We start from the raw sequence: 27,427 nt of genomic DNA on the forward strand, positions 1-27,427 counted from the left end.
GTTCACCTTTCCTAGAGAAAGCCCCCTCTTGCATCCCGCTTGATCCAGAGGGGACAGCCGGATGAGTGGAAGAGGGCCATCGAAGAGGGAGAGAGTGGCCCGCAGCTGTCGCTGAAGCCTAGGTGGCGGGTGCAGAAGGCATTAACGGTTCCGTCCGTTTCCACTCTGCTGCTCCGCGGATGCTGGGTTGAATGATCAGAGATGCACGAGGGTTTGCATGTGCTCGGTTCTGTTTTCAGGGAGAACAGTGCCTCTGGTGTCTTTCGGGTCTGGCACGTACTTTTCACGTAGGTCTCCTGAACGTGCACGGAGGCGATGAACAACGTATACGTTTGTGTCTTCAAAGAAGCTTGCAGTTGCCGATTCCGTCTTTATTGTGTGAAAGAAGTAGTAACAATAAATTTGCATTATGGTTCCGCTAAAGTGGCAATTTCCTGGGGTCTTCGTTTTGACGTAGTGAAGATAAATTAATTGCCATCTCAGTTTGGAAGAATCAAGACCCATTAATATAAACGTGTGGGCAGTCAATATTGCTTTCTTACTTACCGAGTTGTTTAATTTGGCAGTTTAGTGTGTTACCTTATAGAAAGTTTGGAAAACAGAAAAAGATTTAAACCTGTCTTCTCTTGTAGTGTTTTTTCATAAACATCTTTCTTTGTAGTTGTAAAATATCATATACATCATTAGTGTGTAGATTTTTAATTTAAATTGTGTTTCCTACCTTCTTAATCTTTGTGATTCTTTGAAAAGAGCGACTGCTTACTCTTCCATTGGACATCTTTTACCATTTGTGTAAAAAGACATTAAATGTCTTTTTCCTATTTTAGGTTATTTTTGTAGGCTTTATTCTTAGAAGTGGGATGACTGAGCCCATTTTTTATGATTTTTGAGACATGATGCTAAAGTGTTTTCTAAAAGATTGTGCTCAGTTAGGTACCTAGAGATAAAGGTTTCAGGTTTATTTTACCCTTCCAAACATAGGGGATTGTACATATTTAAATTTTGGTCATTTAGAGAACAATCAAAAATAGGCCTCATTTACATATGCATTTCTTTGATTAGGCAGATTGATCAGTCATGTACTATTTTGCGAATTAGGTTCCTGGATTATATCAGAGTCTTGAAATTTCTTTATCACAATTTGTATGAGCTTTTTAAAAAATATAAAACATTGTCGTTTGCTACAGATTTTTTGTTTAGTTACCTTTTAGTTATGTAACCGTCTTTAGACAGTCAAATATATATATATTTTTAAGTTTGTTCATTTGTGAGAGAGAGGGAGAGAGAGAGAGTGAGCAAGCAGGGGTGGGGCAGAGAGAGAGACAGAATCCCAGGCAGGCTCTGTGCTGGGCTTGAACCCATAGACCACGATATCATGACCTGAGTTGAGCCTAGATCAAGAGTTGGACGCTTAACCGACTGAGACACTTAGGTGCCCCTAGGCAGTCAAATCCTAATCTTTTCCTTTGTGGGTTTTTTTTTTTGTTTGTTGTTTTTGTTTTTGTTCGGTCATTTCTAAATTATAAGTTGTTAGGCTCTCAGTAATTTTTCTGACTTTTTGCCTCCTTGGTTTTGAAATGTACATATACGTGTGTTTATATATGTAGATATCTTTAATTTATCTGGACTTGCTTTTAGGGACTATTATGAAGTGGGAGTGGAAGTCTGACTTGAAGTTTTCTCCTAATTGTTGATGAAATGCTGAATAGTTTGTTTTTCACTGTAACATTAAGAGATGCATTTCCCTTGCTCTGGGATTCAGCTGGGTGTCCATGAAGTCCTGTTAATCTAATGCCTTTCCTTGTTTCCTTTTTCTTTCAAAGAATTTTTTTTTTTTTTTTTTTTTTTTTTATACGTTTATTTTTGAGACAGAGAGAGACAGAGCATGAACAGGGGAAGGGCAGACAGAGAGGGAGACACAGAATCAGAAGCAGGCTCCAGGCTCTGAGCCATCAGCCCAGAGCCCGACGCGGGGCTCGAACTCACGGTCTGTGAGATCATGACCTGAGCTGAAGTCAGACGCTTAACCGACCAAGCCACCCAGGCGCCCCTCCTTTTTCTTTCAAAGTTGGGTTTTTGGTTTGTTTTGTTTAATTTACTGTTTTTTTTTTTAAGTTTGTTTATTTATTTGGGGGGGTTAGAGAGGGGGAGAAAGAATTCCAAGCAGGCTCCACCCCCAGGGCGGGGCCCAACATGGGGCTCAGTCTCATGACTGTGAGATCGTGACCTGAGCTGAAATCAAGAGTCTACCTCTTAACTGACTGAGCCCCCCAGACACCCTCCCTTCAAAGTTTTGTTCATCTGCCCATGTGGAAAATTTGTTACGGAAAGTCTGTCAACCCCACTTTTCTCTCTCTCTTTTTTTTTCCTCTTGAACTAGGTGTCTCCGACTTCATTCTGCCACGAGCCCTGTCATGTGGACTTCCATGATTTTGGTGCTAATTTCTCCCTTCCTTTTTCTCCATTTTGTTCACTGCAGGGAGTACCCCCACCACTCCAACCTCCTCTCAAGCCCCGCAGAAGCTCGACGCTCCAGCCCCTGCGGCCCCAGGCTCTGGTCCACCTCCATCGCTGGCCACTCCCCCTTCCACCTTCTCTTTGCCTTCTGTTAGAGTCCCTGCCGTGTTCTCCTTTGGTTCTTCGTCCCTGAAGCCGTCTGGTTCTGCCACAGGGGAGCCCCCTCCATATTCCAGTGGTTCTGGCACATCTACCTTCTCTTTCGCTCCTCCTCCTCCTCAAGCCTCCGTAGCGTCCACCCCCATGGCCTCTCCCATGGTGCCATCCGCCAGCACGTTCTCCTTTGGATCATCGGGTTTTAAGCCCACCCTGGAAAGCACACCGATGCCAAGTGCGTCTGCTCCAAATGTAGGAATGAAGCCCTCCTTCCCACCCTCGACCTCTGCAGTCAAGGTCAACCTTAGTGAGAAGTAAGTAGCACTTGAAGAAAGAGTGGTTCTGCTGGAGCGTGCGTGGAAATATCACGTGTTAGTCACTGGGAATAGTCACTGTGAGTGGAGTAATGAATAGATTGCCTCTTTTTTCCTGTCTTCCAAAGTAATACTTGCAAATGGTAAAAATTCAAACAACATAAAAGGTTTGCATTTAATCAGGGGACAGAGTCCAGAAGAGTCTCTTAGAATCTCTTGTTTTTAAGTTATTAGAGGTTTATATTTAAGTGATCGTTTTTGCTTTTTTCAGATTTAAAATGGAGGAGATACTCCTTATTTTACAAAATGAGGCAATAAGGAGCATACACCCTGTGCGGGGAATGAATCTCTTATAGCCCTTTGCCCCTGTGTCCGCCCTTCACTCTCTGAACGGCTTTCTGACAGCCACCGCAGTAAGCTGTGAAGTTGTACACACATCAGGTGACTCTCCTGCGTGACAGTCACCGGGGGCTTTTCATTGTTCTTCGAAGACTGTCCAAACTCCTTAGCATGATCCTTCACTTTCCTTTCCATGTACGTCCCCACCCCCCCCCCCCCGCCCCCAGCTCACTCCTATCCTGTTATTTAACTTTGTCTCTGGCTGCGTTCTCCCCACTGGAACGCAAAGCCCCTTGATGAAAGTGATCCCTTGTTCCTCGTGACGCTCCCAGCCCTCCCCCACTCATCTCTGCTACCTCTTGTCGCCATGGACGTGGTGCTGGCTGTGACCGCTGCTGCTGCCATTGTCACTGTTAATATCAAGTCACCACACAGCCACCTCACCCTAACAGTTGCCTGATATTCCATTTTGTCGCTGTACCGTGAATTATATGGCCGGTCATCTGATGCTGGACGTTTAGATTGTTGACAGACTTTGCCCTGTGGGTAAAGCTTAATTTTCCATTCCCGTAAGCATCCGAAAGACAGTGATCTCCTTTTGTCTTTTTCACTCCCCAGAGGAGGTGATCGCCCAAAGCGAGTTCTCAGTGATTTCCTTGGGAGAAGGAGAATACCAGCCTCTCCTAATAATGGAGTCCCAGCCTCTCTTTTTTCACTTATCAGTATTTCATGTCCTGATAAACTTCATTTCTCCTTCATGTTAACTACTACTTACTTTCACAACGCGGAGTACTAACCACTATATGACCATGGCGCGCCACCAGCCCGGTGACAACTGCTACTTATTTTCATTGAGTGGTTTGCTCCTGAATACACAGAAGATCATTGGTTCCTTGGAGCGATCCCCTTTTATAAGAAATAGCCAAACATTGCAGCACCTGGGTGGCCCAGTTGGTTAAGCGTCCGACTTCGCTCACGTCACGATCTCACAGTTTGTGAGTTCGAGCCCCGCGTCGGGCTCTGTGCTGACAGCTCAGAGCCTGGAGCCTGCTTCAGAGTCTGTGTCTCCCTCTCTCTCTGCCCCTCCCCTGCTCACACTGTCTCTCAAACATACATAAACAAACAAAAAAAAAAGAACCGAACATTTCTGTTTCACAGAGGCAAAAGCATAGGGATGGTAAGTTGTCCCTCGGTAGCAATGCTCAGGACCAGTGTGAAGGAGCCTCGGTGCGGGCCCTCCTCATGCAGTCGGACCGCCGTTTCAGGTTCACTGCCGTGGCTCCCTCCAGCCCTGCCATCGGCTCCCAGGCTGCACCTGCGACGCTGTCGTTCCCCTCTGCCTCCAAGCCGGCTGCTTCCGGACCTCTCAGCCACCCCACGCCCCTCTCGGCATCCAGCTCCGTGTCGTCAAAGTCCTCGGTCTCTCCCTCGGCATCAGGTATGATTTTAAGGAAATGAGCCCTGAATTCTTCCATTTGCCTGTTTCACTTGTTAGGAATCCTAGCTCACGTAGTCAGACCAGATTATTTTTTCTTGCTTCCTGTATCTCACGCTAATGTGCTGTGACGCCCGTACTCTGGGGAGGATTGCAGTGGCCTCGACGCTGCCACGCTCGGCCCTCTGACCTTCCTCATGGAGCCAAGTGTACTTGGCGATTCAGAGGCGGCGTCTCATTGCGTGGCATCTGTCCTCCCGTGCAGCCTGCCCGACGCAAAGGGCAGTTACGGAACAATTCGTGGAGTTGGCGTGAAAGAGGAAAAGCCTGTGGTGGCCGTGAAGCTTATCGCCCCTGATGACTGTCTTTGGGTTTTCATACCCAGCCCTACTGTAAGCACGTTTACTGAACGCAGGTTGTAAGTGGTGATAGTTACCATAACCAAGTTGAATCCAAGTGCGTGGTAAAACTCCATGAACAGACGTGCCTGGCCTTTCTTTTTTTCTTTCATCCTGCAGAAAGGTTGCATAAATTGTGTAATGAAAACCGGGCCCTTCGCCAAGGCAACGCTTGGTAACATTTTGCACCGTTTGCTTTGTGTCTTTATTTTTTAACATGTATTTTTTTCCTAAGACGTTGGAGAGTTCTTCGCAGGCCCTTCACCCCTAAACACGTTAAGCCTAAACACGTTAAGCGTGTATCTCTCAAATACAAGGGTACCTGGTACATTAGCACACTCGGGAAATTGAACAATAATCTGATCGGTAGCCCACGTTGACCTTTCCTTGGTTGTCCCAATAGTGTTCTTTAGGGCTTTTTTCTCTCCAGTCAAGGAACACGTATTCTGTTTTAGTTTTCTCTCTTTAGCGTTAGTGTCACACGTTTCTTTGCCCTGTTCCTCTTTCTTAGCATTGATGTTCGTGAAGAGGTCAGGCCAATAGTTAGGGAGCTGGCCCTCAATTTGGACCCGATTGTTTCTATAGGACGAGATTCCAATTCAACATTTGGGGTGGTCATACCACATAGGTGATGTGCATTGCATTGCACGATCTCATTTTGTCCTGACATGCGTCATGTTTCCTTGCTTATGTGGTTAGGGTGGTGTTGGCCAGGTGTGGGTTATTTTCACCAATGCCAGAGATAATACCAGACATGTTTGGGTAGCCGTTTGGTGTTTGAGTGTCAGGAATAATGTCGTCTTGGTAACATCCTGAGCAGGCGTTGAGCCGCCAATTCCTGAAATCCTCTCTCTTACCTATTGCTCAGGAGAGAAGGCTGCTTTATGGAGTTTACCAGAATCCCCTCATTCCAGGACTTTCCCTCAGATTCTGAAAGACAGACCTAGAAAGTTCAGGAGACTTGCCTTAGTCTTTTCACATCTGTTTTCAGTGTAGGAGAGAAGATTTGAACCATGATGAGCGTCTACAGTCTCCTTTCGCACCGCTCACCACCCACATCTCGCTGCCCTTCCATTGCCATTATTTTATTTTATTTTATTTTATTTTATTTTATTTTATTTTATTTTATTTTATATTTTATTGATTGTTTAAATTTTATTTATTTTTAAATTAAGTTTAATTTTAATTTTACTTCATTTATTTTTAAGTAGGCTCCACAAATGTGGGGTTTGAACTCACCACCCCCAAGATCAAGAGTCACATGCTCCACCCGATGGAGGCAGCCGGGTGCCCCCTGCCATTGTTTAATTCTTAAAGTTTGGAGGGTCCTAGGTTATTGGATCGCAACCTCAGTAGCATGCTAGACTCACGGGGGGATCTCTTCCCTGACAGTTCAATCAGGCTCTCTGGAGGTGAGGTTTAGGTGTGAGTTTTTGGTGTGTTTGTTTTCTAAATGCTCCCTAGGGGAGTCTAAAGTGAAGCAGAGCAAGGCTTGTTCTAGAAGCTTCCAGGAGCTTCCTCGAGGGTCCTGAAGACCCTGCGAGTTCTCACAAGGTGATGGGATTATTTAAACTTTGTTCCTCATTCTCAGAGGTGCAGCAGGTGCCTCTGGGGAGTAAGGATGGGCCAAATGGCCAGCCTCCTGGGCCTGCACGAAAATGCACATGCCTACTTTCAGAGACCTTCCAGTTTTATCTGCTTTATAAAAGAGTTTCGTGTCCGAAAATGTAATACGTGTTTTTTAGTTATCTTGGAACAGGCTAATAAAAACTGTGGACATCATTCTTAGTAACAGAAATCATAAGAGGGGGGCCAGGGGCACTGGGAAGCTTTTTTTTTTTTTTTTTTTTTTTTTTTTTTTTTATTTGAGTGAAGGACACATACACTGAGAGAAAGAATGGGAAGAAATGCTGTTTTCACGGCCTTCTTATTCCAGCAGGGCGGTCTGCTCAGGGCAGCCTGGGCCCAGTGTCCTCAATGGTACAGAAGTCACCCAGGATAACCCCTCCGGTGGCAAAGTCAGGCTCTCCCCAGGTATGTTGAAACTCAACTTACAATGCCGTGTTTGTTCATGCGAACAGTCGTATGTGTTTATTATAAAATGGGTGTTCGTGTTTTAGAATCCATATCTTTGAAATAGTACTCAGGACTACGTGACGGGAAATACTAGAACATGAACCTTGAACATTTGTAATGTGTGCGCATAAAAGCCATTTATCTCAGCCCCAGAGCCTTAGCATTGTCTGCTCTTCTGGTTCCTGAGCTTGTCCCTGCTGTGCTGGTCACTTTGTTGTATTCTCCTTATGTCTGAAAGGACTGTAGCACCTGATTTTTTTTTTTTCTCATTTCCAAAGTAACCGACTAATCTATCCGGGGTCCTCTGTTTCTGTGGCTTTCCATAAGATTTTGGTTTATTTCACTTTTTTATTAATACATAATACACATGGGGGAAAAAAATACACCCGTACACCAGCTGAATTCACCTTGGCAACCAACCCCCGGATGAAGAGATGGAACATTACCAGAATGCCAGAATTCTCCCTCATGTATGCCCTTCTACTCATTCTCCTGGCCCAAGGGAGCTCCCTGCTATGACTTCTAACAGCATAGCTTAGTTTGGCCTGTTCATACCTTCTCTGAAATGGGTTCACACGGTATTCTTTCTTTTCTTTTCTTTCTTTCTTTCTTTCTTTCTTTCTTTCTTTCTTTCTTTTAACACAGCGTGTATTCTTGTGTTTGGCTCAACATAATGTTGAGTTGGCTTTACAAACATAGTGTTTGTGAAATCGATGCGTATTGTTGTGACTGTATGGAATTCATCGGGTGGCTGTGCTACAAGTCTTTATTCTACCCTTGACACGTCTGAAGAGCTTCCGGGTTTAAGTCATTGCGAATAGCGTTGCTGTGACCATGGTAGTTGATGTCTTTGGGTGAACATACGTATGCATTTCTGTCGGGCATACACCTAGGAATGGAATTGCTGGGCCGTAGAATATACATAGATTTCTCTTTAGTAAATTCCCACCACGAGTATATAGCGGTTCAGCTGGTCCATATCCTCACTAGTCTTTGTATTTTTCATTTTTTTATTGTTCCACTTTATGATTTTAATTAATATTTTCCTGATGACCGCTAAAACTGAGCCCTTTTTCCATATGGTTTTGGCCAATTGAATATCTTCTTTTATGGGGTGTATGTCTCAGTGATTCGTAAGAGTTCCTTGTCAGGTACACACGCACATACACGCACACATAATGCAGATACTTTCTCACTCTGAATTGTCTTCATTCTATTTGTGGTTTCTTTTGATGACTTAATATAGTTCTTGGTACAGTTCAGTATATCAACTTTTGTTTTATGATGAGTGCTCTTTGTGTTCTATTTTAGAAATCACTTCTGGTTCCAAGGTCCAAAAGCTTCTTTCCTATGTTGTTGTTGCTTTTTTTAAATTTTTTTTTTTTAACGTTTATTTTTGAGAGAAAGAGACAGACTGTAAGCAGGGGAGGGGCAGAGAGAGGGAGACACAGAATCGGAAGCAGGCTCCGGGCTCCATTCTGTCGGCACAGAGCCCGATGCGGGGCTCAAAGTCACGAGCGGTGAGATCATGACCTAAGCTGAAGTTGGACGCTCAACCGACTGAGCCACCCAGGCGCCCCACGCTTTCCTATGTTTTTCTAAAAGCTTTATTATTTTACTTTTCATATTTAGATTTATAATTTGTCACCTCCGTTTATTTCTATGGTTTGACTTAAAGAGAATTTTAGGTCACCTTCCCCACTTGATTATTTGCATGCCCTCAGGACCGGAGTCATGGTTTTTGCTTCTTTTTCCCAACCAGCCCCAATCCTGCCCACGGCATGCACCCATACAGGCATACGGTAAACGCCCAGGTGATGGGTCTAGTGTTAGGCATAGTGCATGGCACATGGTATTTACTAGATAAATGTTTGCTGTTTTAACGGTTGCTCACGCAGTCTAAAAATTCTCTGTTAATTGTTGCAGATATCAAATAATCTAGAAGCCATCTCTGTAATGTCTTCTAACGTCCGTACGGCAGAATCCTTGATTTCTGTCTCCCCCACAACCATTCCAGGTCGTTTGCTCAAGCTCCAAACCGAGAAGTCATTCTAGATTTCTCTATCGAACAGAACCTCCCCTTAGTCCTTACTAGTGGAAGGACTTGTCATCTGTGCTCTGCTGGGGTGTGTGTGTGACCTAAATCCACATCTCTGTCGCTCCTGCTAATGTCATCTTTCAGGCCATTGTCCTCTCTTGCGTCGTTACCCTCCTGACTGCTCTCCCTACTTCTTCTCCTTCTCACTGATATCTATGCTCGATTTAACAGCAGGAGGGATCTTTTAAAATCGTAAAGCAAAGAATAAGCTCTCCTGGGACTCTAAGAAGCTTCCCGGCGCACTTAGAAAAACATCCAGACTCCTTGCTTTAGTTGTACGTGACCCACCCCTGCCCTCTCCACCTTCCTCCCTGACATCACTGTGCCCACATTTACTCTCTGCCCCCAGCATGCCACACGTGTTTCGTGCCTCGCATCCTTTGTGCTTGCTCTTCTCGCTGCCTGGAAGGTGCTTCCCCCAGGACTTCCCGTAGCTGTCTGCTCTACCTCAGGGTTCAGTTCGGAGACTGTGCTCGGTGAGGGCGTTCTGGGCCATCTCACCTCCAGAAGCACCCCCTTTCTCTTTTGCCATGTCACTGTCGCCAGCTGAAGCGTTTACTTCTTACCTGTCTTGGCCCAGGAGACGTTAAGTTCCACGAGAGTAGGGCCCTCCTCCGTCTTGTTCACCCCTCTCTCCACTGTCTAGAACGTGCCTTACACCAAGTAGGTACCCGGTCGGCACGGGTTCGAAAGAACAAGCGAGGGAGCGGTGACTGTATCACGAGGGCGCAGGCGCCGAAGCAGCAGCGGCTTCAAGAATCGGTACGTGTGGTGGGGGTGCGCCTGTCAACCTTTCACCTTCCGTTTCAGGCAAAATCACTTCAGCCTCCTGTTACGGAAAAGCAGGGCCATCCGTGGAAAGAGTCAGATCCTGTGATGGCTGGAATCGGGGAGGAGGTAAAGTCGATCCTGCAGCTTTTTCCCAGCCGTAGCTCTGGCAGTGAGACGGGAGCGGCTCTGAGCGCAGACCCCGCACGAGCCTTTTGTTCCGGCGTCCGGCCGTGGTGCTCCCAGGGGGCCGTGCTTGCCAGGGCGCAGGGGCGGTGACGGTGCTGCCGTGCCGTTCAGACTGAGGGGGGGCTTCCTCTTCCGTGGCTTCTGCAGATCGCACACTTTCAGAAGGAGTTGGGAGAGCTGAAAGCCCGCACTTCCAAAGCTTGTTTCCAAGTGGGCACTTCGGAGGAGATGAAGATTCTGCGAACGGAATCTGACGACCTGCACACTTTCCTTCTGGAGATTAAAGAGACCACAGAGGTCTGTGCCTGCTGATGCCCTTGGAAAAGTTGCTCTGCTAGCACTCCGTGGGTGTATGTCCTTCATTCTGCGAGGACCACTGGTGGTGGCTTTTAGAAGGGCGAGTAGTTTGCCTAGGAGTGCCAAAGTCCAGATCCTACCTTCAGCACTTCATCGTGTGACTTTGGGCAAGTTAACGTAGCTATGCCAGGTTTTAGACTGAGAAAATGGAATAATGGTAGCAGTTTCTGCCCCGTTGACACCTACAGGGCATTCCGGAAAGATCCGTCATGGTTGCTAGTTCAGGTATATTTGAAAATTTCCCATATTTTGTAGTAAATTGTTGGGTTATAACAAAGAGTTAGGTTGAGGGGCGTGTCCGGTATAAAGACATCAAGTGTTGGCTGTTGGCTAGTATTTCCCGTGTTACCATTCCTGGTTACCGTGTGCCGGCAGTGTGTCACCTTGCTGAATCCTCAAACCGCCCTGTTCGGTAGGCGCCACTTGCTCTGTCTCTCTTGCAAGTCAAGAGGCTGACGGGTAGCGAGGTGAAATAACTTGCCCAAAGCCACCCAGTTTCCACATGCCAGTCCCGGAGCGGCTGCCTCCAGGGCCCTGCCCTTGACGTGTTTCGAAAGAGGAGAGCTCTGCAGGGAGTCATCAGTGATTATCTTCAGGGAGTAGGACTGTAGGTGCTGTCAATAGCTTTTCTCCTTCTCTGAGTTTCTGGCCAATAGACTGCGTGGGGTTTTTAATGAGGAAAAAAATTAATTTTTAAAAAGCGAGCATCGGTATTTTTCTTTCCGTGCAGTGAATTTCTTCTTTGCGTGACTGTTAACCGTTCACACCTGGGTGTCATGGTAACTGAGAACCACCACCTTCCGTGATCCAAGCAGAAAGGTCTGTTTCTTAGAAATGGCACAATTTTTTTTGTATTAAAACATCCTTGTACCTTTTCTAGTCTCTTCATGGAGATATAAGTACCCTGAAAACAACCTTACTTGAGGGCTTTGCTGGCGTTGAAGAAGCCAGAGAGCAAAATGAGAGAAATTGTGACTCTGGATATGTGCACTTGCTCTATAAGAGACCCCTGGATCCCAAGAGCGAAGCAAAACTCCAGGTAAGAGGATCCGGCCGAGGTGAGCTTCGTAAAACAAACTCTGCCAGTCCGTCTCCTTTATGAGGTCCCGATTTGGAAGACTGCCCCCATGAAGTTGTTAACTTCCTGCGAATCATTTACCTACTTTGCATAGATTTCCTTAGCTGTGACAAAGAAAACTGCACTTTTCCATTTAATTATTTTAGGATGAAAACAAACAATTCTTTTTTTTTTTTTTTTAATCTTTATTTACCTTTGAGAGAGAGAGAGTGCAAGTAGGGGAAGAACAGAGAGAGAGAGGGAGACACAGAATCCAAAGCAGGCTCCAGGCCCTGAGCTGTCAGCACAGAGACCGATGCGGCGCTCAAACCCACGGACCGCGAGATCGTGACCTGAGCCAAAGTCAGACGCCCAAACAAACCGAGCCACCCAGATGCCCCACAAACAGAATTCTTTATTAAACTTTATGCTTGGGGGAAAGCGTACCGTTGGGAAGAATGTATTTATCGATCAGGTAACGAATAAGCGTTCATGTAGCAACTCCTCATTGAGTGCTAATACTCTGCTGGGTGTTTTTTGCACATTATTTCTGGACTTCAAAACCTGCTGCTCTGCAAGGTGAGCGTTGTTGATCCCAGTATGCAGATAAGGAGGTTGGGTCCCCTGGGCTGAGTTTGCCCATGGTGATGTTGTTAGTTCGAGTGGAACCTGATGGAAAGCTCCACTTGCTGGGGCCCTTTCCCGTACACCGGACTTCAGCAAGGTCACTTCTCTCATCCGTTCATAATTATTCTTACTCTCTGTTGCAGCGAAATCTGGTTTTTGTTTTCATCTTCCAATTTACTGAAAATTGTTGTGTCTCCAGCCTTAGCGGGGTCACCTCCTGCCTCCTCTCATTTGCCCAGGGTCCCGGTAGGGAAGGGTGCACGGGTGGCCGGTCCGGTCTTCCTCACCTAGGATGTGAGGTCTGTGACCGGGCTGAGTCCCCTCCTGCCTCAGAGGGTTGGAGGCTGTGGACTCTACTCTGTCTGCCATTTCTGTCCCACGCCTGGTAAACTGACTATAGTAGGAAATGAGCGAAATGGTCCTGTCCCGGAGAGGCCGAAGGACCCCTGCTGTGTCACTCACTCCTTGTGGTATCACTGGAGGACCGTGGATGTTTACTGTCTCAGAGAAAGCAGACTCCCTGCCTGCCCCTCCTCACATTACCCCCTCCATGTTGCATCCCGATACGCTTGCTTGTCACGTGCGTTTTCACCTCTTGCCCTGTGTCCAAACTGGAAGAAAAGCATGCAGCTCTGGGGGGACATTCAAAAGGAGATGCTTTTCTCTTTTCACAGTACTAAGCAGATAATAATAGCACTTATCCAGTATATGCCGTGTACGGAAGGGGAGAAGGAAACAGATACTGGAACTGCCCGAATGTCCCCACGAATAAATGCTGGACCCTGAGTGTGGCTCAGAGCCTGCGCTCTTAACCGCTGTGCTGTGCTGTGCCATCCCGGTGGCTGGGTGCGTGGCAGTGGAAAAGGGAACGTATAAATATGACGTGGGACGTGTTGCTATGGCATTGCAGACGAGGGAGCCGCTAAGCCACAGAAACGAAGTATCTATGACAGGCCTTGAAAGGGAAGCTCGCTTTTCTGGTAGACAGAGTGGGAGGGCACTTGGAAGAAACAATGCTAGTGAGCTCGCAGAGGCACAGTCACCCTTGTGCTCAGAGAAGAAGGCCTCCCCGCCGCCATCGAGCAGGGAGTTGCAACTTACATTTGTTGCTCGGGTCACTGCTACTTCTCCCTGGGATCAGCCTGGCTCTTTTTAATCAATCTATCTATCTATCTATCTATCTATCTATCTATTTATTTATTTTAACGTTTATTTATTTTTTTGAGACAGAGAGAGACAGAGCATGAACGGGGGAGGGTCAGAGAGAGGGAGACACAGAATCCGAAGCAGGCTCCAGGCTCCAGGCTCTGAGCGGTCAGCACAGAGCCCGACGCGGGGCTCGAACCCACACACCGCGAGATCATGACCTGAGCCGAAGTCGGCCGCTTAACCGACTGAGCCACCCAGGTGCCCCAGCCTGGCTCTTTTTAAATGACATTTGCTCTCTTTCAGTTGGGGCATATACCCTTACCCCAGAGTAATTTTTAAAATGAAACACGGTACGAGCTTTGTACAGATGTAAAGATGACTCCCGGTGTATCGCACGTTGCCTGCCTTTGTGTATGTGCTTAATGGAATGCTTTATCTTCAGGGGCGCCTGGGTGGCTCAGTCGGTTAAGCGTCCGACTTCAGCTCAGGTCACGATCTCACGGTCTGTGAGTCTGTGAGTTCGAGCCCCGCGTCAGGCTCTGGGCTGATGGCTCAGAGCCTGGAGCCTGCTTCCGATTCTGTGTCTCCCTCTCTCTCTGCCCCTCCCCTGTTCATGCTCTATCTCTCTCTGTCTCAAAAATAAACGTTAAAAAAAAAAGGAATGCTTTATCTTCATTTTACTTTTTATTTTCGAGAATGTGGTTGTATAGCCATGAAGGTTAACTCTGCATTGAAACTTAAAGAAAACTACTGCAGGCCTAAGATGAATAGATGTGAATTTTAGTGATGGTCAATTCAGTTTCTATTGGTGATACTCCCCTTTGAGAAGAGGGGAGTTTTTCTCCACCGGTAGGAAGACTTACGGATCCTGTGCTGTGAACAGACAGGTTCAGAATTATCTGCGGCGCTCTTGTAGGATAGTTTTGTCTGCGTTACAGTTAATTTCACGGGCGGGAGAGCAAAACCTACACGGGTGCGCTGTCTGAGCAGCAGCGTGCAGTGGAAAATTCCCGGAGCATGTTGAGTTACTCTGTAGGAGCTGACAAATGAGAGAATGAGCCACAGCATTTTCCCCGGAGCCCTAGACCGGCACGCCCGATCTCTTTCCCGTTGCTTTGCGCCGCCTCTCTGTCACGGTTAAAAAGGTTGAGTTCCGTTGTTCATTTTAATTACGCCATTCGAACGATTCGATTAAAGCCTGTTGTATTTTCTTTGTTCCTTCTGGTTCTTAGTAGAAAAACATTGCAAAATTCTTTTGGTTGTTTTGGTGCACCTCCCTCCAGGCTCCTGGAAAACAGAGTCGTTTGCTTTCTCATTTTTTTTTTTTTTTCTTCCTTGTAGGAAATCCGGCGCCTCCATCAGTATGTGAAATTTGCCGTCCAAGATGTGAATGACGTGCTGGACTTGGAGTGGGATCGGCATCTGGAACAAAAGAGAAAACAAAAGTGAGCAAGGTCCCTCATCCACCGTGGGTGGCAGGAGATACTGCCGTAGGCTTTTTAAAAGATGGTTTAGGAACATGGATCCAAAACCCTACAGGTGTTTCTTTTTTGCGACCCAGTCACCGTATTTCTAGAAACTCGTTCTACAGAAATAATAGCAACTCTCACGACCATCAACATAGAGGAGTTTGTGTCGCGGCACAATTTATGATAGAAATTGGACGTGACCTAGTATCTGGAAGTTAGAGGAGCCACCCCGTGAGTCCGGTCACAGAATTCTGCGTGACCGCTGCGTAGCATGTTGTCAGAAAATCATTAGATACGTGTTGTGTGTGACGTGAAATGTATGAAATAATCACATAATGGTAATTGTTAGATCCGACAGATAAAATATGGAAAAGGAGAAGACAAAAAAACCATACTGGATGATCTCAGTTTGGAGGTCTCAGTGTAGAAAAAAGGCTAGAAATCTGTCCCCATATTCGTTTACAGCTGCGAATGGGGTTAAGGGGAACTTTTCTGCTTTTCTGTATATTCCAAATCTTGTTGAGGAAGCATTCCTAATTAGTGTGGATGACTTACAAGGAAGGAAGGGAAGGAAGGCACAGGAGAACTTTGTCCTACCCTGGCCTTCCGTCCCCGGATGTTTGGCTGTATGCCCTCTGTGTTCCCTATGGAACAGAAAGCAGTACATTGTGAGAACAGTGAAGTGCCCACAGGAAAGCGGAGAAACAGATCGGCCCTCAAAATGCTCGCGTTTTGAAACACCTACACTTGATTAGTGTGATTAGCCCTGTAAGGAAACAGACCGGGAAATGATCTGTTTACTTGTTTCTGAAGCTGTGGGATCACAGAACTTGTAAGTGGGGCAACCTGGGTGTGATGTCAGGGGCAGGGCTCGAATGTGCTTAAAATTCAGTAAACAGAATTTAATACATGGCATCGTACAGTGTGGAGGAAGGTTTTGTACCTGACCTGCGTGCCTCCGTTTGGAGCACAGATCAGGGAAGGTAGAGGTGAGCGTTGATGCTCCGGATGCCGGTCAGGGGGAGGGTTCCGTGGCCTCTGGCCTGGAGCACTTGTCCCCTGGGCAGTGGGGCCCCATTCGAGGTTTCACACTCCCTGCCCTGGTTCTGAATTCACGTTCAAGCGCATGGGAGAGAATGGCTTGACCCGACAGCAGGAACATTCTGTTCTGAATCTTGTTGGATTTCTCTCTGCTAATTAAGAAGTTGGCTTTTGTAAAAGTTTTGTTAAAGTACATGATGGTAACGGAGAAACCAGACTCTCTTCTCCTTTATGACAACCCTATGGATTTTCTCCTTCGTGTGCCTTTTTTTTTTTTTTTTTTTTAACTTCCCTTTCTGCAGAGTTTAAGTTCTTAAATCTGTATTGTTTTTTGGTGCATCTCTGTTTTTAAGCCCTTCTAAATATTACCTTGTACCCTACTGAAATGCCTTTTTAGAAATTTATGTTGAACTGCCTTGTCACCAGGAAGAAGGGGACTGTTGTTCCTTTCTTGTTTGAGCTCTTTCAGGTGGGCTATCCCCTCGCTGCTGCACTGTGTGCTTAATCCCAGTGTTTCTTGATAGCACGCTGGAGACCTGACCTCCCCATAGACCTCCAGTGGACCCCGGGCTTTGTTTGTTAGTATAATTTACACACAAAAAACCACACACACCCTGAGTGTGTAGCTGAACGTGCTCCTCCTTGCCCTCACTTTTGACTCTGCCTCCCACCCTTGTCGAGAACCTCCGTGAGGTTTTGTCTGGTCACGCTGTCCTTTGCTGCGGGCCTGGCCTGCTTCCCCTAAGCCGCTTGTTCCTCTTTCTGTATCATCTTTGTACAGCTCTCATCCTCTTTTTATGTTCTGGTAATTCCCCGACGCTGCTTGTCTCCTGGGTGTTCTCCATTTTATACTTTCACTGTTACGGTCGTGGTACTTGGACCATTCACGCTGAATTCCTTCCTCTTTGCCGTCACCAGGCGCTTGCTCGTCCCGGAGCGAGAGACGCTGTTTAACACCCTCGCCAACAACCGGGAAATCATCAACCAGCAGAGGAAGAGGTTGAACCAACTGGTGGACAGTCTCCAGCAGCTCCGTCTCTATAACCAGACCTCCCAGTGGAGCCTTCCCTCGGATGTTAGCTCCCAGAGCAGCCCTCACAGGTGTGCAGGAAAACAGGCCCGGCAATGCCACTGGCACTCGAAGAATCTCGGGAGTCAGGTGCAAAAGTTGTAGTTCGGATGTGGGTTTGAAAGTGACTCTGCTGTCACCTGTGGGATCCTGGTCAGGTTCCTCACCCTCTCTGATCCTAAAAAAAATGGAGGTAACAATACCTCCGTCAGAGGATTATCAGAGTGAAATTAAGTGTGCCTGATGAAACAGGTGCCAATAGATGACGGCAGATTCTACAGAAATAGTGTTGTTCTTTTGAAAATCAGCTGGTAGAGGGGCACCTGGGTGGCTCAATCCATTAAGTGTCTGACTTTAGCTCGGGTCATCATCTCAGGTTTCATGGGTTTGAGTCCCACATCGGACTCTCTGCTGTCTGTGCAGAGTCTGCTTTGGATCCTCTGTCCCCCCGCCCCCCGTCTGCCCCTCACCTGCTTGTGCGCGCGCGCACACACACACACACACTCTCTCTCTCTCTCTCTCTCTCTCTCTCTCTGTCAAAAATAAACATTTTTTAAAAAAGAAAATTAACTGGCAGAATTAGGTTGACAAACTTTTCTAGAAACTCAAGACTTGTCACTTTGAGCAGAAACTTTCAGACCCGACAGTTAGACAGTTTTCCCCTGAAGTTCCTAGGGTGATTTTGTGGTTGTGCCTTTAGGCCAGATGCACTTTGTGCTGAAGCACTGTTGGTGCTGTGTTTGCTGGTCGGGGGGGAGGTTGGAATCCGTCTCCTTTTGGATTGACTACACTGATGGCTCGGATCTCCTGTTTCTATATTAGGGATGCTCTCATCTCTGGCATTTATATTCGGGGAGATTTCTCAGGTCGTAGTCGGTTTGTAGCTAACCCTGTCCTCTTTTCAGTTTTGACAGTGACCTCGAAAGTCTCCGCAATGCCTTGTTGAAAACCAGCATAGAATCCCACACCAAGCCCTTGCCCAGAGTGCCGGGTAAACACCTTCTCCTTCTTCACCTGTCTGTTCTCTTCTGTTGACACCTTAAAAAACCAAGTCTTAAGTACTTAACGGTTCTTGAATTTCTTGCAGCCAAACTGTCCCCCGTGAAACAAGCACAACTGAGAAACTTCTTGGCCAAGAGGAAGACGCCTCCAGTGAGATCCACCGCTCCAGGTAAAGGTCCTGAATTTTTTAGCCTAAAACACGCAGTACCTGGTATGGAAATAGGATGGGGGTCTGTGTGTCTGTGTTTTCCTTTGGTTCTTCATGGGAAATAGAGAACATGTCCCCAGAATCTGTTGTCCATCTGAATATCGGAGTAGGGAGCAGCTTATCCATACAGGACACGGCAGTTGGAGGTCATCGTTTTGGCTTTGACGCCGTATTCCGCAGTCCTTAGGTTATGTGGCGGTCATTCCCAAGGGTTCGGAGGAGACTGAGCTGGCTCTAGGGATCCAAGTCTCTGCTTTGTATGGAGATGTTTTACTTTTCTGTTTTGTGTGGGGTTTTAGTAGAATTGCATTTGGGGGAGAGAAAATCACTTAAATAAAGAAACTACTGGTGAGGGAATGACAGTGAAATCACACTTGGCTGGAAAGAAGCTTTGTGACTTATGAAACACTATTTTTTTCCCTTAACTTATCTAGATTTATTGTCTCCATTTTCTTCTTTCAAAAATACTTGTCATGTGTAATTTCATACATAATTTTGCTTTGCTTTAGTGCCCATATCTGCTTTTTTCTTTGAAATTCTGTTTTGAGTTGAAACTTTTTTACACCAACAGATGCTCTTTGGTAATTAAAATAGAAGAAAGAAATTTAGGGGCTCCTGTGTGGTTCAGTTGGCTAAGCGTCCGACCTTGGCTCAGGTCATGATCTCACGGTTTGTGACTTGGAGCCCTGGATCGGGCTCTCAGCCCAGAGCCCGTTCTCGATCCTCTGTCAACCCCACCTGCCATCTGCCCCTCCCCCTCTTGCACACTCTCTCTCAAAAATAAAATTTTTTTTAAAAGAAATTTAATCTTCACTGTATCATGATTTATTAATTTTTCGCTAATCATATAATGTTGAATTAGGTAAAAAGAGACCAGAGAATTCTTAATAGCTTTTTTTTTTTTAAATCTAAAGAATACCTTGAGGACTCTGTGCTAAGAGAGAGAAGCCAGTCGCGAAAAGACAAATACCATATAATTCTGCTTATATGAGGTCCTTAGAGGATTTCATTCTTTTTTATGTTTACACACACACACACACACACACACACACACACACACACACACGCACGCAGCATGCAGCACGCATGCACCTCACATCGTCTTAATCCATTCACCTGTCAATGGACACTTGGACTCTTTCTGGAATTTGGCCATCATAAATAATGCTACAGTAAACATCAGAGCGCATGCCTCTGAATTGCTGTTTTTCTTTGGGTAAATATTCAGTAGTGCAATTCCTGGGTTGTAGGGTAGTTCTACTTTTAATTTTTTGAGGAACCTCCATACTGTTTTCCACAGTGGCTGCACCAGTTTGCATTCCCACCAACAGTGCACAAGGGTTCCTTTTTCTCCACATCCTCAGCAACCCTCGTTTCTTGTGTTTTTGATTTTTAGCCATTCTGACAGGTGTGAGGTGATACCCCATTGTAGTGTTGATTTGTGTTTTCCTTATGATGAGTGATGTTGAGCATCTGTCCATGTGTCTGTGGGCCATCCGTGTGACTTCTTTGGAAAAATGTCCGTGTCTTCTGCCCATTTTTTAATTGGATTATCTGGGGTTTTTGGTGTCAACTTGTAGAAGTTCTTGGATTTTGGGTACTAATCCTTTACCAGATAATTTGCAAATATCTTCTTCCATCCCGTAGGTTGTCTTTTAGTTTTGTTGGCGAAACTTTTAGTTTTGATGTAGTCCCAGTAGTTTATTTTTGCTTTTGTTTCCCTTCCCTCAGGAAACCTGTGTAGAAAGGTGTGGCTATGGCCGATGTCAAAGAAATTGCTTTCTGTGCTCTCTTCTAGGATCGTTAATGGCTTCGGGTCTCACATTTAGGTCCTTGATCTATTTTGAGTTTATTATTGTTCTTAATTTTATTTATTTGTGAGAGAGAGCACGTGTGTGTGCACACATGAGCAGGGGAGGGGCAGAGAGAGAGGGAGAGAGAATCCCACGCAGGCTCCACGCTGTCAACGCAGCGCCCAACGTGGGGTTCGAGTCCACAGAGCGTGACCTGAGATCATGACCTGAGCCGAAATCAAGAGTCAGACGCTCAACCAGCTGAGCCACCTGGGCTCCCTTTTTTTGAGTTTATTTTTGTGTGTAGTAAAATTAAATAGTTTAGCTTCATTCTGCTGCGTGTAGCAGTTCGGCTTTCCCACCGCCATTTGTTGAAGAGACTGTCCTTTTACCATTGTGTGTATTCTTTCCTCCTTTGTGAAAGGTTAAGCATATACCTGTGGGGTTATTTCTGGGTTTTCTATTCTGTTCCATTGGTCTGTGTGATCTATTTTAATGTGCTAGTACCATACTGTTTTTTGGATTTTTGTTTTGTTCTGTTTTTTTGTTTGTTTTTTGTTTTTTGTTTTTACCATACTGCTTTGATTACTTTAGCTTTGTAATAGAACTTGAAGTCTGGAATTGTGATGCCTCCAGTTTTGTTCTTCTTTTCCAAGATTGCTTTGGCTGTTTGGGGTCTTCTGTGGATCCATACAGAGTTTAGGATTGTTTGTTCTAGTTCTGTGAAAAATGCTGTTGGTGTTTTGATAGGGAGTGCGTTAGATGTATAGATTGTTTTGGGTAGTATCGCCATTTTGACGTTATTTGTTCCTCCAGTCCATGAGCACGGCACGTCTTTCTGTTTCTTTGTGTTCTTTCCAATTTCTTTCGTCGGTGTTTTGTAATTTTTAGAGTACAGGTCTCTCTACTGTTTTTAATGAACTATTTGAAAATAAGTTGCAGACAGGACTCGTTACTCCTAAATTAACCAGCGTGTGTCCTTTAAAAGCAAGATATTCTCTTACACAATAATACAGTGGTCAGGGGTAGAACATTTAACATTCACAGAACACTGTTACCAATATGCAGTCCATACTCAGTTTGCCAGCTGTCCCTCTTTGGGCCTTCATGGCAACTCTTTTTTTTTTTTTAAATCAAGGATCCGGTTTAGGGCTGGACATTGCGTGTGAAGTTGTCATTCTCTTTAATCTCCTTGACTTGGCTTTTGTCGTGAGCTTTACTACCTGGAGCCTGTCTCCCCAGACACTGTCATTTGGTTTTGCCTGGTTTTTGAGGGTTTGGCCTGCTGTCTCCGTCCATTCGTTTATTCTCTGGATGGATTTCTCTTGTTGCACAGCAGGTTTGTAAGAGTCCTCAGTCGTCACGGGAGGCTGTGATGGGTTTTGTGGCTGTTTATGTGGTATTTGGCTGTATAAATGTGCCGCATCTGTTCATCCATTCTCCTCTTAGTGGGCATTTAGTGTTTGCGGTTTTTAGCTGATAGAATAGAATGTTGTTCTGAACATCTTTGTGCACGTCCTTGGGGCACATACGTCCTCCTCTTGGCCAGGTGGCTCGGAATGGAAGTGGTTTGTACTCTGTCCGCACGCTCGGCTTTGGTGGATTCTTCTGTGCAGTTTTCCAAAGTGGTTGTACCAGCTTATTTTACTCTTACCGTCAAGGTAAAACTATTTGAGTTTTCTGCATCTTTGGCAAGCTTAATAGTGTCAGTTTTTTTTCCTTTGAAACTCTGGTGTAACCCTTTTACGTGTTCCTAAATATTTAGTTAATAGTTGACTTTCGTGAAGTGTGTGACGCCATCTTTGCTCATTTACCTATGGGGTGATCTGTCTTACTGATTTGTAAAACTTTTTATTCATTCTGGATACCAGCCCTTCGTGGTTATATGGGTTGTAGGGACCCCCTCTGTTCCTCGTTTCCCTCTCGGTGATGTCTTTTGGCAAAAACAGAAGCGCTTAGTTTTAAAATAGACTTACCAGCCTTTTCTGGGGCAGTTGGTGCTTTCCGTGTTCGGTTTGAGAAATCCTTCTGTAGGACGGGGTAACAAGAGTATGCGCGCACTTTTCTCGTTGTTTGGAAATGTTAACGTTTTGCGTTGCAGATTTAGATTTACCACCTACCTGGAATTGGTTTTCTTCTGAACGATGGTATTGAGGTATGGTTTACATAAGATTCATCTTCTATAAGCATAGAGTTTGAGAATTTTTATTAAAACTTACGGGATCGTATCGCTGTCACCACATTCCAGTCTGGGAACACCTGCACCCCTCGGGAAGTTTTCTCACGCTTCTTTGTGGTCGTTCCGTCTTCTGCCCCCGGCAGCCACTGATGTCTTTTCCTTCTGTGTGGATCTTCCTTTTTTGGGAATTGCATATAAATGGGATCACATCTAGTTTTTCTGTTTGGTTTCTTTCACTTAGTGTGTTTTTGAGGTTCCCCCGTGATGCGTACACACATAAGTAGCTCGTTCCTTTTCGTTGCTGAATAGTTGTCCATTGTGTGGATGTATACTGTCTGGAATTGACTTGTGCCTGAGACATACGTGTTTTGTATTTAGATAGCTGATCATCCCAATAATATTTATTGAAAGGACCCCTTTCCTCACTGCTTTGTGGCCACCTTTGTTATAAATCAGTTATCCTTGTGTGCAGGTCTGTTGGTCTCACACACTGGTTGGAAACCACTGCTACTACGTTGCCTTAATTAACTCCTACTAAAATAAAGCCTCAGTACTGTTCTTTTTCTAAATTCCGAAGCTGTGCTGTCTAATACAGTAGGCTGTTTAAATTAAATTAATAAAAACTAAAGTTAAAAAGTCAGTTACGCAAACCCAGTAGCCACATTTCAAGTGCTCAGTAGGCGCATGTGAGTAGTGTTTATTGTGATGGGAAACATAGATGGAGTAATGCCATCATCACAGAAAGCTCTACAGTCTAGGACAGGGGTTGGCAAACTTTTTTTCTTAAAGGTCTAGGTAGTAAAGGGGCGCCTGGGTGGCTGAGTTGGTGAAGCATCCGACTTCGGCTCAGGTTCTGATCTCCCGGTCCATGAGTTCGAGCCCCGCGTCGGGCTCTGTGCCGACAGCTCGGAGCCTGGAGCCTGCTTCAGATTCTGTGTCTCCCTCTCTCTCTGCCCCTCCCCTGCTCACGCTGGGTCTCTCTCTCTCTCTCTCTCTCTCTCTCTCTCTCTCTCTCTCTCTCTCTCAAAAATAAACAAATGTAAAAAATATATGTATATACACATATGTCTATATATGTGTATAGTAGGCTTGCTGGCCCCATGATTTCTGTTGTACCTGATTCAACTCTGCCCTTGTGATGAGAAAGCAGCTATACACAGTATATAAACGAATGGGCTTGTCTGTGTTTCGATAAAACTTTATTTATAAAAACAGGTAGCTGCCTCATGGTCTTAGTTTGCTGACCTGTGATCTAGAATGCTTTGGCGCTTGCTTTCCATCTCCATATTAATATCGGAATTGTCTTGCTAAATTCTGTATCCCTCAACTCTAGAAGAAAAGTTGAGATTTTGATTGGGATTGCATAAAATCTCTAGACTGACTTGAGAGAATTGATGTTTGTACAGTGTTGATCTTTCAGTTCCTAAACATGGTGTGTGTTTAGTGGGGTCTTTAATTTCTCAGTGTTTTCTTCATGACAGACATACACATCTTTTATTGGATTTATTCATAGAGTTTCTTATTTTTGATGTTCTTAAAATGGTGGGTTTTTTTCATTAAATTTCATTTTATGTTTTATGTTAGATGTGATAATAGAAATATATTGGATTTTTTTATGTTTGATTTTGTATCCAGCAGCCTAGCTAAACTCATTTATTCAAATAATGTCTGTGGCTATTTCTTGGACTTTCTATGGGAATAGTTATAGTCTCCATAGATACACTTTGTTTCTACTTTCTTGTTCCTTTATTTTTTCTTTCCTTATTTCTTTGGCTAGGACGGTCAGTGCAGAGTCCATTAAAGTGTTGAGTGGGCATCCTTGTCTTGAGCTCAAAGGTGATACTTTCTGTATGTTCCCCATGAGATGGGACGTTTGCATCTACCGATGATTTCGGTCTTTCTTTTTTTCTCTTAACCTGGCATTCTGCCTTTTCTAATCTGAGTTGGAGTTTAAGCAGAAAAAGATTCTTTAGGTTTCAACGGGCCCCTTTTCTCATGCCAGGAGGTAGCTGCATCCTTGAGCCCAGCAGGGAGCGGCTCACATCAGCTATGAGGACAGCACCGCTGGGAGACTGGGCCTTCCAGCCTCCTGGCCTCTGCGAGTGAGCATAGCGCTTGTATGTCTCATCCAGTGGCTCTCCCTCCATCCAAGGTCAGCGAATGGCCTCCCGATGATGAAGGAGGAAACTGCGAGGTCTCCCGGGCTATATCAGACCTTGGGAGTTACGTAGTAATGTCAGTCTCTCTCTATCCAGTTCTTGAAGGCAGTGGATGTGAATCGTCTTTTGTTGCTATTACCTCTCGGGAACCAAGATTTTAGAGAACTCTTTTAGAGCACGGTGGCCCTGAGAAAATGTGAGGTTTGTGTTTGTTTTCTGCACACGCTGTTACACGGCTTTGGTGGCTGAAAGCACCACCTTTAGTGGCTGAAAGCATCACAGATGTGTGGGGCAGAAGTCCAGGCGCAGAGGGGCTCAACTGTGTCCTCTGCTCGGGGCTCCTGGGCGGAAGCCAAGATGGTGGCCGGGCTGGGCTCTGGCCTGGAGGTTCTGGGGAAGAGTCCGCTGCTAAGCTCATTCCACTTGCTGGCAGAATTCAGTTCATTGCAGCTGTAGGACTGAGGTCCGTGTTTCTTTGCCACGTGCTCCCAGCCCCTTCATCTGCAAGCCAGCGAGAGCACGGTCTTCTTATGCCTCAGCTCTCTGACTTCCTCTGCCTTGAAATGCTCGTGAGATTTTACATTGGACTCACCTGGATGATCCAGGCCAGCCTTCCTATCTTAAGACCCACTGACGAGTAACCTTAATTATGTCTGCAGCATCCCTTTGCCGTCCGACGAAGCATGACCTTATGGGTGTGGCACCAGGGGCAAAGGTCATGGGGTTACAGTTCTGCCTCACACAGGGTTCAGTCTTATGTGATATTGTTTAGGACGTGGTCAAGTTTTTTATTTATTTTGAGAGAGAGACAGAGACGGCACAGTGGGGGAGAGAGGGAGAGAGAGAATCCCAGGCAGGCTCCACGCTGCCACCGCAGAGCCCGATGCCGGGCCTGAACCCACGAAGAAGCCGTGAGGTCATGACCTGAGCTGCAACCAAGATTCGGGTCCTTAGCTGACTGAGCCGCCCAGGCACCCCAGCCTTCCTAAGCATTAGTTATAAAGTCCAATCATAGCAATTTTTACTTTCTAGGGTAGTTAGGAGGATTAAAGGGGATCATTTATATAGATCCCTTTCACAGCACCTGGCGCCAAGTACGGTCTCGGGAAATCTGCACTGCACTTTCACTAGCAGTGCCGGTGGTTTGGGATGGTATTTCTAAGTCACCCTGTTGCATAAGTACGTGCACGAGAATACTCTGGCAAAGTGCTGTCCGGTAGAACTTGCATCGACCAGAGAAATATTCTATATTTGTGCGCTCCACTATGGTAGCCACACGTAGTTGTTGCATGGCCGGTGAAGCTGACAACTCGAAATTTTCATTAAATTACTTTCAATTGTTTTTGTCGCACCTAGTCCCATTTGGCTCACGGCCACCAAATTGACGAGTGCAGCAGTCCCAGCAGGGAGCGATGGGTTTCGGTTGTATTTGCCTATTGCGACAAAATCTTGCGGAGCGATGGGCCTGTAAGGCAGGAAGTCAGTAGATGTTAGCAGTGGTCTTAAACAACTTGAGAAAGGGCCGGGTCTTTTGTTTGGTGTATGGTTTTTCTGGTATACGGGAAGTAATAATGTATTCCAAAACGGCAGGAAGCCTTCCTTCATCGCTTAACAGGAGGAAAAAAAGAAAAAGCGGGAAAAGTCAGGATTAATTTCAGTGACTTTTTTTTTTTTTTTTAAACCTAATTGATTCAAAAGAAGCAGTCGATGGTTGGGCGTGTTGGAGGCACCGGGACTGAGGACATTCAGTCTTCCCAGTTCGTGCGATACCTGTTCTTAAAAGTTTGTTGTTGCAAAGTGACTCTTTGGTGGACGCTTGTCTGGTACTTTCCTTGGTTTGTTGTCGTTCTGCCTGTGAGAGCTTCTGGTGGGGGCTCGAGGTCTCCTGCATTTGCATGTATTCCGTCTCTTACTTCACATTTTTTGTTGTTTGTTCGACACTCAAAACGTTCCTGTCCTACACAGCTCGGGTTTTCAAAGCTTCCTTTGAGCAAAGACCCAAAACCATATGTGTTCACCTTCCACCACGGCTTCTTCCACTTAAAATAAGTCATCGCTAAAGTGTTTTTAAACTGGATAGTTCTCCGTCGACAGTGAAAGTAACGTAGCTCTCAGACTCGCTTGAACCGTCTCTCTTGTGTTTGTTTCGGGCTTGGCAGCCAGCCTGTCTCGGTCAGCCTTCCTGTCGCAGAGATACTATGAAGACTTGGACGAAGCCAGCTCCACGTCGTCCGTGTCCCAGTCTTTGGAGAGCGAAGACACGCGGGCGTCCTGTAAGGACGAAGACGCGGCGGTGCAGGCCCCTCGGCACGCACCCGTGGTTCGCACCCCTTCCATCCAGCCCGGCGTCTTGCCGCAGGCAGTGCCTTTTGCCAAATCTCACCTGATTCACGGTTCGCCCGGCGTGATGGGAACTTCGGGTAAGTAAGCGGTGAGATCCCCGTCAGGTTTGGGTCCGATGGAGGAACTGTGCCACGGTCACCCCCGTAAGTCCAGTCTGGCCCATCCCCGCGAGTGTTTCAGAAATGAGAAGACAAATTCAAAGGAGGTGGGTCCCCTTGAAAGAGGTAGGAAGGAGGGACCCGGCCGGGCTCACACTGACACAGCTTCCCTGTTGAGTCTAGCTTGTGTTTCTAAAATAGGTGTTGGAGCGGCCGGCTGGCTCAGTTGGTGGAATGAGCGACTCTTGATCTCGGGGTCGGGGGTTCAAGCCCCATGTTGGGTGTAGAGATGATATATAAACATGCATAAAAACAACAACAACAAAAACGGTGGTTTCAGGTGTAAGAGGAGGAGGCTGTCTGCCTCACTCTAAAGCCACATCTCCGTAACTCATGCCTTTCAAATCCTGGCTCGTTTCAGCTCATCATTTTAGCCATATCCTGCCCCGGACCTTGCCAGCTGCCATGCTTGCCCCAGCATTGGCTCACAGAGGTGACCACTGTTGGACTGTCTCACCTTCCGTTCCAGAGTGTCAGGATTTCACACTGAAGTGAAATTGAGAGAGAACACTCGTGAGCAGGGCAGAGGGAGGGAGAGAGAGAGCGAGCTTAAGCAGGCCGCATGCTCAGTATGAAGCCCGGCACA

The 27,427-nt window shown here is 46.0% G+C and overlaps 1 protein-coding gene across 4 annotated transcripts in view; it reads left to right on the forward strand.

Annotated features, from left to right (window-relative positions):
- The window catches only part of NUP214 (nucleoporin 214), a 95,577-nt gene that overhangs the window by 17,202 nt on the left and 50,948 nt on the right, over positions 1-27,427 (forward strand). For 3 of the 4 annotated variants that reach the window (XM_060608345.3, XM_060608344.3, XM_060608343.3), the window contains exons 12-22: positions 2,480-2,927; positions 4,532-4,704; positions 7,036-7,133; positions 10,084-10,170; positions 10,378-10,527; positions 11,468-11,626; positions 14,762-14,865; positions 16,849-17,031; positions 17,905-17,990; positions 18,087-18,170; positions 26,500-26,760. In XM_060608345.3, coding sequence (XP_060464328.3) covers positions 2,480-2,927; positions 4,532-4,704; positions 7,036-7,133; positions 10,084-10,170; positions 10,378-10,527; positions 11,468-11,626; positions 14,762-14,865; positions 16,849-17,031; positions 17,905-17,990; positions 18,087-18,170; positions 26,500-26,760 — 1,833 coding nt within the window. The remainder of the gene's footprint in view (positions 1-2,479; positions 2,928-4,531; positions 4,705-7,035; positions 7,134-10,083; positions 10,171-10,377; positions 10,528-11,467; positions 11,627-14,761; positions 14,866-16,848; positions 17,032-17,904; positions 17,991-18,086; positions 18,171-26,499; positions 26,761-27,427) is intronic. The other variant, XM_060608349.3, reaches the window with a different exon arrangement.

This window comes from Panthera onca, chromosome D4, assembly GCF_046562875.1.
Source record: "Panthera onca isolate mPanOnc1 chromosome D4, mPanOnc1 haplotype 2, whole genome shotgun sequence".
Taxonomy (NCBI): Eukaryota; Metazoa; Chordata; class Mammalia; order Carnivora; family Felidae; genus Panthera; species Panthera onca.